General features: G+C 30.3%; 1 protein-coding gene across 1 annotated transcript; it reads left to right on the top strand.

The window, feature by feature from the left end:
* The first annotated feature begins 16336 nt into the window (after nucleotides 1-16336).
* Nucleotides 16337-17026, top strand: LOC110642482 (60S ribosomal protein L27-3). The gene has a single exon (XM_021794562.2). It carries the CDS (start codon nucleotides 16415-16417, stop codon nucleotides 16820-16822), a length of 408 nt encoding a protein of 135 aa, XP_021650254.1. The 5' UTR covers nucleotides 16337-16414; the 3' UTR covers nucleotides 16823-17026.
* Nucleotides 17027-21671: the final 4645 nt, after the last annotated feature.

Genomic DNA, 21671 nt, shown 5'->3' with positions numbered 1-21671 from the left:
CAGGGTGATTCGAGATCGACTTAAGACTGCATCGGACCGTCAGAAGTCCTACATTGATTTGAAAAGAAGGGATATTGAATATGCAGTGGGTGAGAAAGTATTCCTCAAGGTTTCTCCTTGGCAGAGAATTATAAAATTCGGCAGAAAGGGGAAACTGAGTCCTCGTTTCATTGGGCCATATGAGGTCCTAGAAAGAGTGGGTCCTTTGGCATATCGGTTGGCACTACCTCCAGAGTTGGAAAAGATACATAATGTCTTCTATGTGTCTATGTTGAGGAGGTATCGATCAGACCCATCTCATGTACTACCAGTAGAGGAAATTGAAGTAAATCCAGACCTTACATATGAAGAAGAACCCATAGAGATTCTGGCTTATGAGGTGAAGCAGCTACGAAACAAGCAAATACCATTGGTAAAAGTGCTGTGGAACCATCATTCGGGCCAATAAGCTACTTGGGAACGAGAGGAGGACATGAGGAGACAACACCCCCAGCTGTTCAGAGATTGATACCAGGTAAAATTTCGAGACGAAATTTATTTAGGGGGGGGAGAATTGTAACACCCCTATTTGTATAGCCTGGTATATTTCACAGTTTCGGTGACCGGTATCGGTCCGGACAATTAAGGGGATTAGAACCATACTTAAGACAACTAGAGAAACCATAAACACAAAAAATTAGTAATGTTCAATTAGTTAAGTATAAATAGGAAAAACAGAACATAAGAAGTTAAACGAGCCGAGAGTCACAGCGATGGGTGACCTTCTCGGGAACGACTGCGAAGTCATTTTAAACTCAAATTTCGAACTGTAAAAAGTGACTCTGCGGTCCTTAGGACCCTTATGAACACAGTGGAAAAGAGAAAATCACGAAAAAGAACTGTTAAGCCAGTCAAATAATTAGGTCAGGGAGCCAGAAGAAATATGGAATTATTTGCAAACCAGGATGAACCGGCGAGGGACAATTTGGTCAATTGACCCCGAGAGCTGACTCCTGACCTAACTGTCAAATAAAATCGGAGAAAAGAAAATTTCGGAATCGAGAATTGAATTAAAGAACTAATAGAAAAATAGAAAAAAAAAAGAGAAAAATGAAAAAGTAAAAAGGGTGATGACATCATGCATGACATCATGCATGATGCCATAAAAGGTATAATTAATAAATTAATTAATTAGGTTTTTGTGGTCTTCCATAACTAAAATAAATAAAGAAAAGAAAAGAGAAAAAAAAAAAACAAAAATCACTTCTTCTTTTCCCTTTGTTGCCGCCACACTTCTTCCCTCTCATCTCCATGAAAGTTCTCCATTAAACCTTGCATTTAAGTTTTAATTCCTCCACTCAACCTTAATCAATCCCCTAAAAACTTCACTAGACCTTGCAATCTCAACCTAAGAACAAGAAAGAAAGAAGAAAGGAGAAGAGAAATTGAAGAATTGGCATTATAGTTGAGGTTAGTATGTTAACTTGTTAATTTTGCCATTTTAAATGCATATGTAATGGTTAAAATGAGCTTAGAATCAATGAAATGAAATAAAAATATGGGGGAAGGACCATTGCTGAATTTCGGCCAGCTTGAAGAAGGAACATAAATTGTATGGTTTGATGCATTAGAATGAGTTTAAAAGTCTTAATTAGTTGAATGATTATAGATTGGAACTTTGAAATTGCTAATGGTAATTAAGTAGTGAGATTAGGGTTTGGAGGCCTAGGGTTTTGAGGAAAATTTTGGAGAAATGCATAAATGATGACTTTGACCTATTGTGAAGAGAAAAATGGTCAATAATAACCAAAGGAGATGTGTGGGAATTGTTAGAATGGAAGTCAAATTCGTAGGGTAAATGGTCATGCTGCTGGCAGCATGACCAAGCCAACTTTGAAGGACCAAAACGAAAATTTTACAAGTCCAATTGATATGCCACCAATTGGGGATGAAAATAGACATAAAATGACACAATTTTCATTGAGGAACCATGCCCAAAAACTGACCAAAACCTAGTGCACCAATTGACCAAAGTTAGTTAAGAGCAGTCTGCCACTGCACAAACTGACCAAATGAACAGTATTTGTTCATTTGGTCATAACTCGAGCTACGAAGGTCAAAATGACCTGAAATTTTACCAGTAATTAGATAAGATATAGATATAAAATTTTTATGAAGAACACCAACCCAAATTATGCCATTAACCTAATCAAATTATTGAGCAAATTTGAGTTACTGAACCTGCAAAACTGCAGGATTGCCATTTGAACAGTAAAGTTTCAATGGCTATAACTCTCTCTAGAAAACTCCGATTTAGGTGAATCTTGAACCGATGGAAACCTAAGATATAGTAGAACATTTCGTATGAAGGAAATTAGACCAAATTATGGACTTAACTTGATCAAATTATTGAACGAAGTTGGATCAAAAATCTGCCAGAACCAAAATCTGCAGCATGAACAGTGCACGTGAACAGTAATTGTATTTTGGCTATAACTTGAGCTACAAAACTCCAATTGGGGTGATTCAAAAAGGAAAAGAAACTTAAGACAATGGGAAACATTTTCTATGAAGAAAGTTTTACCAAATTCCAACAATAAAGTGACTAATGGAACAGTGCAACTTAGGACTCCAAAACTAAAATTTACCAAATTTGCCTAAAAGACCTAGGATTTGAGTAAACAACCAAAACCAACAAGTTTAGTGACCAAAAATGTGGTATGTGGGTGAAGTTGGAGTTCCCATACCTATTAAGCCTTAGAAAGTCAACTATTTGACTTGAATAGTGTAGTGAATAGTAACCCGAAACACAAAAATTTCGAGAACGTCGAATTTAACACGTTAGAACTAGGTAAATGTGAAGCTAAATTTATTTTGGATTTATGTTAAGTTCTAGTACTGAAACATTATAAAATTGTGTGTTTCAGTTGAAAAGAATACCGGGAAAAAACCCGAGGAACCGAGTCAAGGCCAAGAGGCGACTCACTTGAGGTTTGTGCACAACGTATACTTTTTATAATCATCTTTTGCATACTGTTTTGAATAATGTGAAATATTGAATTATGGCATTCTTATGATGTTTTGATTTAAATTGTTGAAAGTTATTATGTATATTGAAATGACAATGTTTAGCAAATTGTTAAGATAAGTTTTCAAACCACAGTGTCATGACCATATATTTGAACACCTCACTAGCACGACTAGTGGGGGTAATTAGTTTCGAATTTTGATTCCTTCTCTGGAGAAGTGTTGAGGTGTGCCAGTAGAAGAGGATGTGAATGGATATCCATATATTTGAGCTAGCTAGCCTTGTGATGTGATTTCTCTTTAGCCTCTGGCTATTGAGATTCTATTTGTTTCGAATGGCATGATCTAACTGTGGGTTTTATGAAATGTGTTTTGATACTTCGAAATGAACTTAGTTTGCATTAAAACTTCATAATTCTTATTTTGTGGTTAATACTTATGTTTAGTCAAATTTTTTAATAAATGTGATTATATTCTGCATAAAGATTATTTTAGTATGTTGTGCACCACTGAGTCCTAGTACTCAGCGATAGCTTCTATTCTTTGTCATGAATCTGAGAGACTAGAGGAAGCGTGATCGAGCTGCTAAAGATTGAGGATCATTCAGCTTGAAGTCTTCGGGTATAATTTATACCCCAATTGTAAATATTTCTTTTGATGTATGTATTGCATATAAATGTATGGACATGTAAATGGGTCTTGAGCAGCTTGTACAAAATTTGTATGAAGTTTGTAATAAAGTTTAGTTTGTATTTCTTTTGATGTGAATTTTGTAAGGATGTATATAAATTGTTTTATCTCAAATAAAATATGAGTGGAACTATTTTATTTAATTTAAATGAAATGTATTGCTAGTATGCTGAGGATTATTGAATTTTGAACTTGAGAAATTTATTGTAATGATTGTGAAATTGTTTGAGTTTGATTGTGAAATCGAAGTAGTGGTTGAGAAAAACTTTAAGAAGTGCTTTTTACAGGTATTTGAAGAACTGGTTTCTCAAAATACAGACAGAACTCTGTCAAAATTTTTATAAAATTTGTGGAAAACTAAAATGGACCAAAAATATTAATTAGATTTACTTGTAATCATATGTTTTAAATACCTATTAGAAAATGCTCACCACTTGTCAAAAGTAAGAAAATTGTTTAAAATCCCTTGTGGGGTACTTAATGAGTTATCGGTAGGTGAAGTTCGGTAGTTCATTAGGTATTCTATGGGATCTTGTTATGCCTTACAGAGGGGTAAGGTGTGACAGAATATTACTCATCAGTTGCAATCTATGCAACTTATATGGCAGAATGAGCAAGTATATAGCTTGGCAATGAATGATAGTAACAGTTGGCCTGAGTTACAACAGGTATTACAAGGCTTTTCTGATGTTTTTCAAGATCTGAAAACTTTACCACCATTTAGGAAAAATGATCACCGAATCATATTAAAGGAAGGAGTGGAACCAGTGAATGTAAGACCATACAGGTATCCTTCAATGCAAAAGGATGTGATTGAGCAGATGGTTCAAGAAATGCTCAATACTAGGGTAATACAGCATAGCCAAAGCCCTTACTCTAGTCCTATAGTTTTGGTCAAGAAGAAAAATGGGTCTTGGAACCTTTATAGTAATTATAGAGCTCTTAATAAGAATACAGTTAAAGACAAGTTCCTTATTCCTGTCATTGAGGAGCTATTGGAGGAGTTAGGGTCAGCTGAATTCTTTTCTAAAATTGATCTTAAATCAGGGTACTGGCAGATTTGAATGCACGCTGAAGATGTACATAAAACAACTTTTCAAACTCATGAGGGGCATTATGAGTTCCTTGTTATGCCCTTTGGTTTAACAAATGAATCCTCTACATTTCAAAGTCTCATGAATTCAGTTTTCAAGGAATATCTTAGGAAGTTTGTGCTTGTTTTTTTTTATGACATACTCATCTATAGCCCTTCAAAAGAATCTCATGTTTTGCATTTGAAAATGGTATTCCAGGAAATGAAAGAACATCAATTAGTAGCTAAGGCAAGCAAGTGTGTTTTTGGATGTACTCAGGTGGAATATCTAGGCCATTTGATTTTTGTAGCAAGAGTTCATACTCATAGTAAGAAAATTGTTATTGTGCAAGACTAGAGAATTCCCACTTCAGTAAAGCAATTGAGGGGTTTTTTGGGACTTGTGGGCTATTATAGAAGATTTGTGAAAGATTATGGCAAGATTGCTAGGCCTCTAATGGATTTATTAAAGAAGCAAGCTTTTGAATGGACTATGAATGCACAAGATGCTTTTGATACGTTGAAGAGGGCAATGGTTTCAGCTCCTGTGTTGGCTCTTCCTAATTTCAGCAAAACTTTTGTAGTGGAAACTGATGCTTCAGGAGATGGAATTGGGGTTGTATTGATGCAAGAAGGTCATCCCATTACTTATATAAGCAAAGGTCTTTCATCACAACACCAAGCCCTGCCTGCTTATGAAAGAGAAATGCTAGCAATTCTCTTTGCCTTAAAAAAAATGGGCGCATTATTTTCTTCCAAATCACTTCATTATCAGGATAGATCACCAACCTCTAAAGTACTTATTGGATCAAAGGTTAACTACTGTGCAACAACAAGGTTAGTTAGCCAAACTTTTGCAATTTGACTATGAGATAGTTTATAAGAAAGGAAGTGATAATTCAGCTACTGATGCACACTCAAGGGCTCCTCAAGCTCAATTGCATGCTCTTACTATAATTTTTTTACCTGTTGATTTAATGCAGGCTATTAAATGCACTTGGTCTAGTGATACACACTTGGTTTCTATTATTGAGGATCTCAAACTTGATTCCAATTCTCAGAAGCATTATACTTGGCTTCATGACACTTTGAAAAGGAAAGGGAAGTTGGTAGTGGGTGATGATCTAGTACTCAAAATAAGACTTCTCTAATTTTTTCATGATTCGTCATTCGGGGGGCATTTTGGTGTGACTATCATAATTAAGAGATTGTCTAATGTGGGTTATTGGAAAGGAATGAGGAAAGCAGTTAGGCAGCATATCCGCTCATGTACTGTATGTCAACAGTATAAGTATGAGAATGTGGCATCTCCTGGGCTATTGTAACCTTTACCTGCACCTCAGGGAATCTTCTTTGATCTGACCATGGATTTTGTTGAAGGATTACCTAAATCTAAGGATCATTCTTTAATAATGGTAATAGTGGACAGACTCACAAAATATGCTTATTTTATTCCCTTATCTCATCCTTATTCAGCCACTACAGTTGCTCAAGCATTCTTTGATCAGGTCTTCAAACATAATGGGATGCCTAATACTATTACCACTGATAGAGGAGCAGTATTTCTAAGCACATTTTGGAAGGAGCTCTTTGCATTTCAAGATGTTGGGTTGCAGTATTCTACTACTTACCGCCCTTAAACAGATGGTCAGACTGAGGTGGTCAACAGAACTCTGGAAACTTACTCGAAATGTATGGTTATTGATATGTTTAATACATGGGCTATATGGCTTTCTCTAGCACAATTTTGGTATAATACTTCTTATCACTCCACAATCAAAATGTCACCCTTTCAGGCTTTATATGGGTTTCCTCCACCTGTACATGTTCCCTATTTTCCTAATGATTCCTCTGTAGCAGCTGTAGACATTTAAATGTGAAGCCGTGAAGGTACAATTGCCTTATTGCATCACCACTTGACTAGAGCCAATACTCGTATGAAACAACAAGCTGATAGGAATAGAACAAATAGGGAATTCAATATTGCTGATCAGGTTTTGGTTAAATTGCAGCCATACCGACAATAATCTATTACTAGGGGCAATTAGAAACTGCAGCCAAGATACTTTAGGCCCTTTCCTGTGATTGATCGTATTGGTAAAGTTGCTTATAAGCTCCAGCTACCTTCAGATGCCTTTATTCATAATGTCTTTCATGTGTCTCATTTGAAACCATTTACAAGTTTTGTTCCAGCTTCTGCTTCACTTCCCACTTTCACTACTATTGCCCCAATATTTCCACAAGCTATTTTAGATAGAAGAATGATTAAAAGGAAAAATGCAGCTGCAACACAATTACTAATCCATTGGAAGGATAAATCTCCTGCATATGCTATATGGGAATTTGTTGATGGTCTGCGAATGCGATTTTCTGATTTCTTCCTTGAGGACAAGGTTCTTAATGGGGAGGGTATTGATACGAGCTAACGTGAAACAATAGCGTATGAAATTAATAAAATGGGGCGCTAAGAAAGAAGAGTTAAATGAAACTGGGTTTGGTTCAATAAAAGGGGGCGTCAGCAATAAGAAACAGAGGCGAGAAGAATAAGAAGAATATACAAATAGCAGTAAGGAATTGGCAGAATTGTTAGAGTCTGTTGTAAAGTTGTTGTAACTGAATTATTGTTAGTTGTGCCTGTTATAAATGGTCAGCTCTTCTTGTAATTATTCTCTCATGAAATGAAATTACGACTCTTGATTCTCTTCTTCTAATTCTATCTTCCCTCTCTTTTCTTTCTTCTCTCTATTTTGTAACTGCTTCTTCTCTAATCTTCATTCTTGATCTTGATTTGTATCACATTCTTCATTATTATTACAGAGAAGTAAATAAGGTAATGAATTGTTTGGCTTATATGATTGTGGGAGTTCCTTTTAGTTGTCATGTGTTGGAAGCGCCCCCATCTACGGTGTTGGATTTTCTTTGGTGGGATAGGTAGGAGGTTCATTAGCCTTGGACTGTTTCATTTTTAATTGATTTTACTCTTTTGAGCTCTTTTCCTTTCTTTATATTAAAAAAATTTAATGAAAAAATAAAATTTGAAAAATCAAATTTAAGTACAATCTAAGAAAAAAAAATCTTGGTTCTTGAAAAGTGCAGTGGCACATTTTCTTCTCTCTTTGCCTTGTACTTTTTTATAAAAGGAAAACTTGAGAGAAGGGTTTAGATTTTATTATTAATATTGGATATTCCAAGTGCACTGGTCTTTGTTTGGAAATGGCATAATGAAAATAAATAGTGTTTGGTTGAATTTTATCATAAATTATGAAATTCATTTAAAATAAATACATAATTTAAAATATAAAATTTAAATGAATTTCATATAATTTTTATTTGATATAATTTTACAATTAAAATTTACTTGTTTTTATCTGTTAAATTATCCTCAAAAGCTACACAAAATTAAAAAAAAAATCTTATGTTATAACAATTAACAAACATGTAAACTAACTAAAATATAGTAATAAATATGTCACTAAGTGTGTGTATTTTATCTCTGATAAAAAAAATATAGTAATAAATACAAGATTAACTTCACATATCTTATGATATAGGAGAGTTATATAATAATGTAAATAGTAATACTATGTGCTAAGTGCATAATAAGTTTAAATATTAAAAAGTTAAGACAAACATAAAATATCTTATGCAGTAATAAATATAAAATATAGATTTTCATTTTTTTTAAGAATGAATTGTATAAAGTGATAGATCATTTTATGGAAGAATTTAAGGATGGTATTAATGATACTTGATTATTTTTCCTTGAAAATTCAAACCACTTATAATTTTGTTAATTAGTTATTGGTACTTATTAGATGTAGTAAATTTTGTTAATCATATTAGTGATCAAAGTTTTAAATTGAATAATTTCAACAGGTTAGTGTATAAAAAGATGTCATCGTTGCTATGTAAATTTTATGAAATTCATTTCAAATTTTATCAAATTCAATAAGAATTGGTTTCAATTATAATTAATTTATAGGATTGAATTTTAATTTTCTTTTCAAATAAAACACACAAAATAAAATATAAAATTTAATTAAATTCTATAAAATTTTGTACTTTGAAATTCAACCAAACAAATTCTTAGAGCAATGTTTACTCCTAAGGAGACCCTAAGTATAGTTTGAAAGAGGTTTTTCTTTTTTTTTTTTTTTGTTGGTTGAAAATAGTTTGAAAGAGTTAAAGGTGCAATTTAGGGGTCTCCAAAGTCAAATCGGGCCTTGGAAGGGCAAGCCATTGGGCTACTCTATTTGGAGATTTTTATTTATTTATTTTTCATCATATCTTGAGTTTTAGGTTGAAATTTTTAGTAAAATTAATTGCATTAAAACCTACATCTCCAAAGCTTTTCAATGTTATATGGCTAGTCAAATAAATTCAAATTGAGAAATATGTGACTATTTAAAGCTGGCCTTGAAATAGTAGCTAAATGCAGCGACCGATGGCAGCCAAATGTTACCCACAATAGCCATTCGACTACCCTTTTAAGTGTGTTTAATTCTAAAGCTCTAGGTGTCTTTCACTTCCTGGAAACAGCCTTCTTCTTGGTCCAGATTGCAATTGGTGCGCGGTGGCGCTAGGGCAATTGCTTCTCTATAGCTAGCCTAGGTTTTTTTGGTTTGTGGACTTGAGCTTTTTATGTTAGGGCTAGCTAGGGTCTCGATTATTTTCTCTCTATATTTTTTGGGCTTCTTTTTGGATTTACTATTAACCTTGGACTTGTATCTAATCTCTTTAATCAATGAACTCCATGTCTTTGATTAAAAAAAAAAAAACCCTCCAAATTGCTTATAAAGAGGAGGCTGTTGGCAATTTTACAAAGAAATTTATTTTTATGTTCTTTGGGTTTTTAGTTATTCTTAGGCTAATGACTAAAAACTTGTTAGATTTAGGTCTAAAATCCATAGACCTAACAAATTTCTATCATTAATCCTTTACTTTTGAATAAGCGAATGCACGGCCATGGTGGGGAACCCTCCCCCCTCCCCCAAATTTTGTTTTAATTGAATAAATTATAAGTGTTTTTTTTTAATTAGATTTAAGGTTTATTTGTGACACTTGGCCAAAATTTTTTTAAAAATTAAACTTAATAATAATAATAAATTTATGAAATTCACATTAAAAAAAATTAAAAGTGAATAAAATGATTATAATAATAATAATTAAATATTGCAAAGTGTAAACATTTATTTAGAATAGCCTAAAAATAAAAATAGTAATATATATAAAGAAAATAAAAAGGGATAATGGGAAATAAAAAAAAAATTAAAGTTTCTCATGTCTTATTTTATATTTTTATATCTCTGTATTAGGGTTTTTTTTTCACTTAATATTTTAAGTGTTAGGTTGAGTTTGGCCTGAATTTGCTAACTTAATGTGATATATGCATTTTTTTATAACTTTTTCTGACTATTTAAAATTAATAAAATAAATAATTTATAAGAAAATAAATGAATATAAATTATTATTTGATAAAAGTATAATTTATAAATTTTTATTAATTATATAATTATTTAATTGACTTTTCTAATAAGTGCAACTTTGTACTCATTAAGATTTATTAAATATGTTTACTTTATTACTAATATTGTATTGATAGCATGAGAAATTATATTTGTTTTGTAACACCCCCATACTAAGTAGTCTATACATTCTACTGTTCCGGTGACTAGTGTCTATGCGGACAGTCAGGATGTTTAGAACTATATTTATACCATCTAGAAAAGTCATAAATAAAAATTAATAGAAATTATATGAAGGTGAAATGGAAATAAGAAAAATAAAGCATAATCAGTTAAATGAGCCGAGGTCCCGGCGATGGGTGATCGAACTAGGAAGTAACTGCGAGCTCAGTTACTGCCCTAATTTCATATGGAACCCTAGGACACTCAGGCCTAAGGATAATTGCAAAGCTGATGATATTATGAAAACCACAGAAAAGAATAGAGAACAAGCTTAAATAATTGAATCAGAGTTTAAGAATTAACTCAGTGCTACTAGAAAAATTGATCAGACTGACAAGGGGCAATTTGGTCAATTCACCCTTAGAGGTGACTGTTGGCCTAAATGTCCATTAAAATGTAGGAAATTAAAATTTTGAAAAAGAATTAAAAACATAAGGAGGTGTATAGAAGAAAAGAAAAAGGAAAAGAAAATTTCAAAAATTAAGTGCTTTATGACATCATAATGATGCAAGCATGATCAAATTAAAATTATAATTTTAAATTATGAAAATTAAGGGATAAATATCATAAAAATAAGACAAAAACTAAAAGCAAATATTGGTCTTCTTCTTCTAGTATTGTTGCCCTCTCTCTCTCTCTAAAGTTCTCTTCCATTTCCACCATTACCAAGCCAAACCAAGCTTTCAAAGCTTGATTTCATCCCATAAACTTTAACAATAACCCATAGAAAACTCTTAATTGACCATAGAAGAGAAGAATTGAAGGGAGAAATTTGAAGAAATTGGAGAAGGAATTGAGGATTCAAGAGCACCATAGAGGTAAGTCTCTTTCTCCTAAGTTAAATTGATTATTACTTATGGAAATGATGTGAGCAAGTAGAAATTAACTTAAAAATTAAAAAATTATGCATGTTGGGAAGAGATGAAATTTTGGCCAGCCATAAAATTCTAGGGTTTTGAAGTGTTTCAATCTAATTAAACGTGAATTTGAACTTGTTGGGAGTAGTAGAAATGATTGAGATAATTAATATGCATGATTGGTGACAATTAAAAAAAAATTAGGGTTCTTAGTGATTAGGGTTTTGGGAAAAATTGAGGATTTTGAAAATTATTGACCAATTGATGTGTATGATGATCAATTTTGGTCATTTAGGGTGTTTTGAAATGTGAATTGATGATTGGAATTGAGTTGAGTTGTGGATATAGAATTGTGGAATTCTGGACTAATGAGTCCAGCTAGGTTAACAAGCCATAAGTTAAATTGTGTTAGTCCATTTGGTGTGAAGAAAATTGGAGATGAAATTAGGGTCATAATGCTGCATTTTTTATGAAGAAACCTTGCCTAAAAACTAACCATAAGTTGGCCTAAAATTAGGTTGAATCCACAATTGGTGCCCTGATTTTGGGCAGAATTGACCAAATGAACAGTCAATGTTCAAATGATAATAACTTTGTGTAGAGAGGTCCAAATGACCTGATTTTTAAACCATTAGAAAGCTTAGACATAGTAGAAAAACTTTCATGAAAAACAAAAATCCAAATTCTGACCATAACCTAGTCAAATTGCTAACCAAATTAGGTCACCAAAACTGCCAAAATCAAAATTTACCCAGAAAATCTGGAATTGACCAATGTAGTGATTCAAAAAGGGAATTAAACTAGACACATTAAGGAACAACTTTGATGAAGAAAGTTTAGCCAAATTTTCACTGTAGATTAGTCCAATGAAACAGTAAACCTAAGTGATCAAATCTGAAATTTTGGAATTTCATCTAATAGGCCTTGAATTGTAATTAACAACCAATGCCAATAAATTTGTGACCCAAAATATGGTATGACCATGTGTTTAGAAATGGTATACCAATTAATTATGAAAAAGTTAAAAATTTGTATAAATAGTAATGTGAATAATAACCACAATATTATCAAATACAAAGAACTCAACCTTTAGGAGAACTTATGTCACACCTTACCCCTCTGTAAGGCATAACATGATCCCGTAGAATATCTAATGAACTACCGAACCCCACTTGCCAATAACTCATTAAGTATCCTACAAGGGATTTTAGAACCATTTTCTTACATTTTGGAAGTGGTTAGCATTTTAGTAGGAATTAAAAACATTTAATTGAAGTTTCAAAACTAGTAAAAATTTTTATCCATTTTTATTTTTACGTAATTTTTGCAAAAATTTCGGCAGCGTGCCGTCTGTATTTTGAGAAAACAGTTCTTCAAAAACCTGTAAAAACACTTCCAATAATTGTTTTCACAACTCTCAACACCAAAAAAACTCAAGTCAACACAATTCAATCAAAGTTTGTTATCTCAAATACTTCATAAATTCATTCACATTGCATATAGTACTTAATTTGCAAAAAGAAAATCCAAAATAATAATATTACAATTTACTGTACAACTGCTCAACCTTACATTAATACATCAGTGAAGTCCTTGTCAATTCAGCAGCTCACCTAGCTGCATGATATAATAAACTTTTTCACTTTTTCCTTTTTCCTCCTTTTTTTCATTTATTTTACTTTAGTTCTTTAATTTAATTCTCGATTCCAAAATTTATTTTTTTTCGATCTTATTTGACAGTTAGGTCAGGAGTCAGCTCTAGGGGTCAATTGACCAAATTGTCCCTCGCTAGTTTAATTCGATTAGCAAATAATTCAATATTTCTTCCGGATCCCTGACCTAATTATTTGACCTACTTAATAATTCTTTTTCGTGATTTTCTCTTTTTCACTGTGTTCGCAATAGTCCTAAGGACCGCGGCGTCACATTTTACAGTTCGAAATTTGAGTTTAAATCGACATTGCAGTCCTTCCTGAGAAGGTCACCCATCGCTGTGACTCTCGGCTCATTTAACCTCTTATGTTCTGTTTTTCTTATTTATACTTAACTAATTGACAATTACTAATTATTTGTATTGAGGGCTTCTTAAGGTGTCTTAGATGTGGTTCTAATCCTCTTAATTGTCCGGATCGACATCGGTCACCGAAATAGTGAAATATATTAGACTATGCAAATAGGGGTGTTACAACTTATAAGTAAAATTAAGTATGCAAAATTTAATGGTTAGATTAATTAGTATAAATGAATTGGATGGGTATTAAAACACTTCAAATTATGTGTTTCAATTGGAAAGGAGCCCTCCAAGGAAGGAGGAAGGGTAGACTAAGTCAAAGCAACATAAGAGACTTGTGCACAACAAACTTAAAATTCTTTGTTTCTACTTGACAATTCTTGAAATAAATATTGTGAATAATTTTGATTGTTATGGCTTTAAAAATCTTATTTGAAAAATAGTGTGTTGCCTACTTTGTAAATGAAAAATTTGGAATGAAATATGATTTGTGAATTGTATGAAATATTTGAATGATTATATTTTTTATGATTTTAGAAATTATTGTTATGCACCACTGAGTAAATTACTCAGCGATAACTTTTTCTAGCTGTCGCAGATAATGAGAAGGATAAAGTAGCAGAGTGAGCTGCTATAGTTGCAGTTGTAACACCATTTTGAGATCTTTTACAGGTATATTATTTTATACCATTGTACATTTCTTTTGATGTCAATTTTTATTCATAAGTATCTATTGAACTAGATGAGCAGTTGTACAATTAAAATTGTAATATTAATATTTTGTTCTCTTCTTGTAATTGCAAAGTTTTATATTTGAGTTGAATCGAATGAAATGCTATTAAAATTGCTTGAAATTATGTTGATTGACTTGGATTGTGTTGACCATAAATAGAGTTGAGGGTATTATTTGCATATTGGAAGTGTTTTAATAGGTTTTCAAGAACTGTTTTCTCAATTTATAATCGGCATTTTGTCAAAATTTCTGTAAAATTTTTGAAATATAAAATTAATTAAAATTTGAGTTCATAACATAAACTTCAATTAAAGGTTTTTAATAATTATTCAAAATTGTCTATCATTTTAAAATGGATGGAAATTGGTTTAAAATCTCTTGTAATATATTTAATAGATTATCAGTAATGAAGTTCGGTAATTCATTAGGTATTGTACGGGATTATATTATGCCTTACAGAAGGGTAAGGTGTGACATTTTTTATGTGATATTGCACTACTTTTAATATAATATTACACATTTCTATGTAATATTAATAATTTTTAAATAAAATTAGTGTGTATAAATATATTTAACAAATTTTAAAAATTACAATGTTGGTTATTAATATAATGCATTTTTCCATAAAAAAATGTGTAATATTACATTGGTTAAAAAACTCATTATTTAAATTTTAATCTTAACATTTATTTCAGCGTCCGCTTTTATGTTTTTCCTATTTGGCCCGTTCAATTTATTCTGAGGGTACAATATTTGTTCTATTCATTTATGTTCTAACTATTCTATTTCCATTGTCATTTCACATTGTTTTTGCTGTGTGAGCAAATTGGGAGTTGGGAACAGTTCTATGACATCTATAAGGTGCATGGTTCTCTTCTAAGTTCTAAAATTCATTTAGGCTCGGTCTATTTTGTGAAAAATATTTTTTTAAAAAATAATTTTTATTTTTTTATTTTTTAAATATTTTATAAGAAATTAATAAAAAATATTTTTTTAATTAAAAAATTAAATTATTTAATTTTTTTTAAAAAAATTATTTTTTAAATTTTAATAATTTTATTAAAGTATAAAAATATTTATACATGCATGACATAAAATATATATTATTAATTTAATATTATAATTAAATAATAAAAATGTTTTCATTTTTAAAAATTAATTTTTATATAAAATATTTTCTATATATAAATTAGTTTTGGAAAAAAAAAAGAGCTTTCTTTATTTAATTATCTGTACTTAAGATTTATTCACACCACTGATATCATTTCATTCTTCAACAGTGAAAATGGTATCATAAATAGGAAGGTTTCAAACCCTCTAGTTTTAGACCTTTTATGTCTAATTTCAAAAAATTATTTTTTAAACCAAAATGTGATGGCATATGATTTTCTTATTTTATTTATATTTATGTAAATTTTTTTTATTTATTTAACTCTATTTAAACTTGAATTTGAGAACTTATAATTTTAAAATTAATTTTAATATCATTAAATTAAAATTAATTGATTATATAAATTTCTTTAACGATTAGGCAGTGAAAACAAAAAGTAAAAAAGAATAAAGTTAAATATGTTCATTTATCTTTTCCAAGTGCTTAAATGAGCTAATTTTGAAAATTTTTTTATCAAACTAGTTCTAAATTTTTATTTAAACTTAAATAGGATTTTTTTTATAAAAAATTAAAATAAAAATTTTAATTTTAATTATAAAATATTAATTTTTTAAGTATTAAAATTATTTATAATTTTTAATGAACTTTAAAAAATTAAAAATAAAAAATTGAACAACATCAATTGAAATTCCAATACACAAACTCAACATAAAAATACTCAATCAAATAATATAAACCCAGTCAAAGAACAAAAATTCAGTAAATATAAGTAAATATGCAATGACTATTTAAATTTAAATAAAATATTTAGGACTAATTTAATAAAAAATTTTCATAAAAAATAATTAAAAATTTTAAAATTGATTTATTTAGACATTTTATTCCTAAAAATAATTAAAAAATTTAGACATTTAGAAAATTTTCATTAAAAAATTAAAATTTTAAAAAATAATTCTTAATTAAAAATATTTTATTTTAAAATTTTTATTTTTAAATATTGTTTTATTTTGGAATAAAAATTTAAAAATTATATAGACGTACTTAAATTTTATTCCAAAAAAAAAAAATAGAATGCACAAGCCCAGCCCAGTAGACGATGGAGAAACCCATCCACAGCTAGGGTTTCATTCGATACCTCTAGGGTTGATGCTTTTCTATATATATATATATAGATATATATAGATGAATCTCCTTAATCCAAGTTCGTCTAGGGTTTAGAGAGAGCCAGGCGTCCGAACAGCGAGAAAATGGTTAAGTTTCTGAAGCCAAACAAGGCAGTGATCATCCTCCAAGGCCGCTATGCCGGTCGCAAGGCGGTGATCGTCAAGTCCTTCGATGACGGCACACGCGACCGCGCCTACGGCCACTGCTTGGTTGCAGGAATAAAGAAGTACCCAAGCAAGGTTATCAAAAAGGACTCTGCCAAGAAGACGGCCAAGAAGTCCCGCGTTAAGTGTTTCATCAAGCTCGTCAACTACCAGCACTTGATGCCCACCCGCTACACCCTCGACGTCGACCTCAAGGATGTGGTCACAGTCGACGCATTGCAGAGCAAGGAGAAGAAGGTTGGGGCTGCGAAGGAGACCAAGGCGAGGTTCGAGGAGAGGTTCAAGACTGGCAAGAATAGGTGGTTCTTTACCAAGCTCAGGTTTTGAGCTTTATTATCAGGGTTAAGTTCGTAGAGTTTTCTTGGTTTTATTTGCTTAAATTTTGTTTTGAAGAAATGGGTATGTGTGATTTTGAGACTTGTTAAGTGGTAATTGTTAATTTGGATCTTGTTGCGTTTTGATCAACTTGTTCAGATCTGTAGGGACAAGTTATTTCTCAGCATATACAATCTTCGTATCTTTTTCCTTTTATGAGTTCTGTTTGATTTGGACCCTGTTCTCTTGCTGCATTTACATTTTCTAATTGATTACTGCGTGTTTCTTTTTTAAGAAATTTATTTGATTCTGCATTCATCTGTGTCTGCATTCATCTGTGTGAAGCTTAGATTTCTTGTCAAATGGGGTTTGCTATTAGCATTTGGGAAATGGATCTAATTTAGATATAAATGTGGGTTCTTGGTTGATAACTAATACTGTGAGCTATTGCTTTTTTTCTCAATTTATGAATTTCAAATTCTAAATTTTAAATCTAAATTTCAAATTCAAATGCGAACTTGTGTTTATTTGCAGTTCCTTATAAAGTTAATAAGTAATATATTGATTATGTTGTGAAATATATGAAAAGAAAGCATTAAAAAAAAAAAAACCATTGGCCTGTATTGTGTGGCAGCTTAGAACTAGTCGAGTGTTAGTGTTTAGTCCATTCTGTATGCTTTTTGTGCAATAAGATCACACAAAGGCTTGAGTTTCATTTGAAGAGATTTCTATATTTGATATGTTGTTTTTGCACCCAATATTGCAGTGTGTCTAGATCAAGAATTTTAATGTGTATCCAATGCTGTGCTCAAATTTTTAGAGCAGTGTGGTTCCTGAATTGTTGGAAGCATGAATTGTGCATGGGAATTTTACTTTATTACTCCTGTTGTCAGTTGTCATTTGATTTTCAGTTTGCATTTGCATTATAACCATGAATATACAAGTCATAAATTGATTAATTAACTGAATACAGGACAACAAATTCACAAAATCACAAGAAATCTGAACAACATAGAATCAAGAAATCACCCAAAGCTTGAAATTAATAAATTGCATATACATGGAGAAATTTCTAATTCTGGGTTTAGAGTAAGCCCTTTGTCAGCACAGCATCCATCTATTGTTCTATTATCAAAACTAAAAAGCCTCGATCGTCTCCTTCATTCATTCAAGCCTTGCTTAGAAAGAGCACTTTTGTGTCATAACATTTTATTCTTATAGCCTATTATCAAGGCTCGTCTTTGATAGGTGGGGCCTAGGACAATCGATATGGTAGAATTGAAAATTAGCTAGAAGTGTGGCAAATCTTTTAGGAATCCTCTTGCCCTTTATTTTATTTTTATAGTTAGCCAATAGCCATCGTTCATAGAAACAATAAGGAGGCGTTACCTGTGATTCATTTTTATCTCTTGCAAAGCACTTCTCAAGAAGATGCGTTTGTGCAGAATGAACGATTCAATTTTGGCATCTTTTGTATCACAGTTTCTTCCTTTAAAGCAATTACTGAATTGAATGTCTCGTGTGTGGATCAATTACCGCTATTTCAGTGGCTGTAGGAGCATCTTGCGAGGAGATTGTTTTTAATAGAATCAAGAAAGAATAGTCAAAGAGCACCTTAAGGAAAGACTTAGATCATAGGCATTGCTTTTACGTGGGTTGGATCGGAAAAAGAATTCCTTGTAAGGGCCTTGAAATCAATAATTGGATTTTCCTCTTGAATTTCTTAGAAGGGCATTCAAATCGATGTTATCTGTGTAAGAAACTATTATGTCGACTCTTTTGCGATCCTTGATATCAGAATGCTCTCCGTAAAACATTTCGGGATATCAATAATTGGATTTTCCTCTTGAATTTCCTTATAAGGGCAGTTTTGTATGCCAAAAAACCATCGGTTTTTGACATGCATGTGATCCAGTATTTTAAAAGTTCTTAACAATTTATTAGTAATTTTATAAAAAAAAATTATTTACTGTCTTGTTGAAAGAAAGATACCAACAATGAAGCCCTAATTTTTTTTTCAAAACAGAAGTATAGATCTTCATATTATTAAACATCCATTGTATTTTTAATTAACTTCAATTCCATTTAATTTTTAGCAAATTAATTTTGTTCAAAAAATTAAGGTATTTATTTTTTTCATTATATTCATTGAAAGTTTTTATTTTTATAATTATAAAATGATTCTATAAAAAAATATCAATAATTATAAAATTATCATCATCATATCATCAGTTAATCAACCAGTTTAATCAGCAGCCAAGTGATTCTTAAGTAACTTAAGGTTGATATATAAAACCTTCCTTTCAATTCATTACTGCAACCTAACATAAAGAACTATTCACTTAATATGAGAGAAATAGAAAAGATCCATGTTTTAAGAGGACTCTCTAAATTAAATTTCTACATCCATCCTTGTTACAAGCAAAGTGGAGTGAGAACAATGTCTTGAAATCTTGTTCCATGTTATCGGAATACAAGTAATTGCTTTACTCTCTTTAAGGCGATAGTCGATCGATAAGGCTCGTCTCTATCATTGCTTGATGGCTTCACTTGCAATTGCTTGAGGAAGCATACATTTATATGAAACTAGCTTTCCTTGCAAACTAGAACTGAACCTGTTAAGAGATAACATAGAATCATTGGACATTTGCTTTTATCCTGGGCCAATAAGAATGCCTTTCTAGGTGAGCCAGAGTTTGATCAACTCTAAACGTTAATCAACTCTGAGGTGTAATCTACGTTCAATCTCTTGGCTCAAGACGAAAAATCTCCAGGCAAGTGAAGCAATTTAAAAGCGGGAGAAATTTGGTTCTTAGTACAAAGCTAAGTAATAGGTCAACTTTAGCGTGCAACACGAGGAAGGGGCTACGTGGCTAATCTTGTATTCGGAATTGGTTTGTCCTAGCTATTTCTTAAGAGGCCGCATGGGTAAATGAAAATTATTTTTATATAAATTACTAATTAAAATGTATAAAATTAAATAGACTCTAGTATTTATTGAGTAATAATAATTATTTTAAGACATATTTAAATAGTTAAGAATAAATTTTAATCAGTTTATAATGAATTTAAATAATAAAAATATTAATGAAGTTCATATTTGAGTAGAGTGATTCTCATGGGTATTAACTCGTTGTCATCCCTAATCATTACTTACTATAACAATGTCATCCCTTATCGTGAAATTTTTATTTAGTATAATCATTGTACATATAATAATTTTAATTATAATAATTGATCATGGTAGAGCTTAAGTGAAATCCACTACAATCAATGATTATAATAAAACCGTTATATATATATATATATATATATAACGATTTTATTATAATCATTGATTGTGGTGGATTTCAATTATATATATATATATAATTGTAACCTACCATAACAAGTTATCTTATTGTCAAAAGAATTTTTTTTTTCTACTCTTTTTCTCTCTTCTTTTTTTATTTCTATACTTTTTGTACTTCTTTTAATCAAAATAAAAATTAATTTTATAATATAAAATCTGATAAATTAAAATTATATAGCCTAATAAATTAAAAAAATTGTATATATTTTTGTAATATAAAAAATAATTTAATAATTTAGATTAACATATTAATAAAATAAATTATTGACACCATTCAATATTAAATTACAAATTAATAAAGTGAAAAAAAATTTTTAGTTATGGATTTGACTCTTAATAAAAGTAGAAATCTTAACTTGAATAATTATATTAAAATGACAATTAACTTTAAAACTTTCAGTAAAAGTTTTTTTTTTAATATTGAAAACCAAAATAAAAGAATTAAATAAAAAATCTGAAACATTAAAAAAATAAAACTAAATAAAAAATTCAATTTTATTTTAATTTCAAAAACTAAAAAACGTTCAGTTAGATTGTTGTTCTTTCCCAGAACTGAACTCAACGATGTCTATTCTTAATATTCAATGTCAACCTCAAAACTCAACAAAACCTTTAAATAATACATTTGACCTATGCACGTTTAGATTCTTATAGTTTCATCTTTTTAAAAATTTTGTAAAGACATCAGAAAAATAAACATGCAAATGACTAAATAAAAACTCATGAAAACAAATAAATCAAGGGTAGATCCTTGTTATGCGGTGCTTAATAAAATTTTTTCATGGGTTAAGATTAAAAAAATTATATTATCAGTTTTTAATTTTATTTTGATTGTTAAAAATTATTGTAATTATATTTAATTTTTATTTTTTTATTTAATAAAGAGATGGGAGAGGGGAGATTTGAACTTGACACCTGACACCTGCCAAGTGAGTGATATATCTTTAACTAATTGATTTAATAGACAAGACTAATTTTTATTAATAGAACCTTAATTTTATTTTTGTATTGATTAACATCTATTTATAAGGATTCAATTCCACCACTATCTCAAAGCATTTCATACTTTTAATACTCACAATATATTATAAAGGGACGAGATTTAATGGTGATAGCAAAAGAGTGCATAAATAAAATTATATAATTTCACTAATTTCACTAAATGATTAAAAAATTTAATGCACATTAATGTAAAATGAGATTTTAAAGGTCTAATAGTAATAATAGATTTAGAAGTAGTTATGAATTAGTCAAAAAATAAAATTAAAAATTCGACTGAAAACAAATTAAATAAAATGGAAATAATATGTGGCAATTAAGATAAAATTATTGAAAATTAAAAATTGTAAATAAAATTAAAAAAATTAATATATCAGATTTTATGTTATAAAATTAATTTTTATTTTGATTCAAAGAAGTAGAGAAGGGATAGAGAATTAAAAAGAGAAGGGAGAAAAAGGTAAAAGGGTAAATATTATTTTGATAATCGGATAACTTATTATAATAGGT

This window comes from Hevea brasiliensis, chromosome 3, assembly GCF_030052815.1.
Source record: "Hevea brasiliensis isolate MT/VB/25A 57/8 chromosome 3, ASM3005281v1, whole genome shotgun sequence".
NCBI lineage: Eukaryota > Viridiplantae > Streptophyta > Magnoliopsida > Malpighiales > Euphorbiaceae > Hevea > Hevea brasiliensis.
Note: the sequence above shows the minus strand (reverse complement) of the source record. Positions and strands in the feature narration are given on the sequence as shown.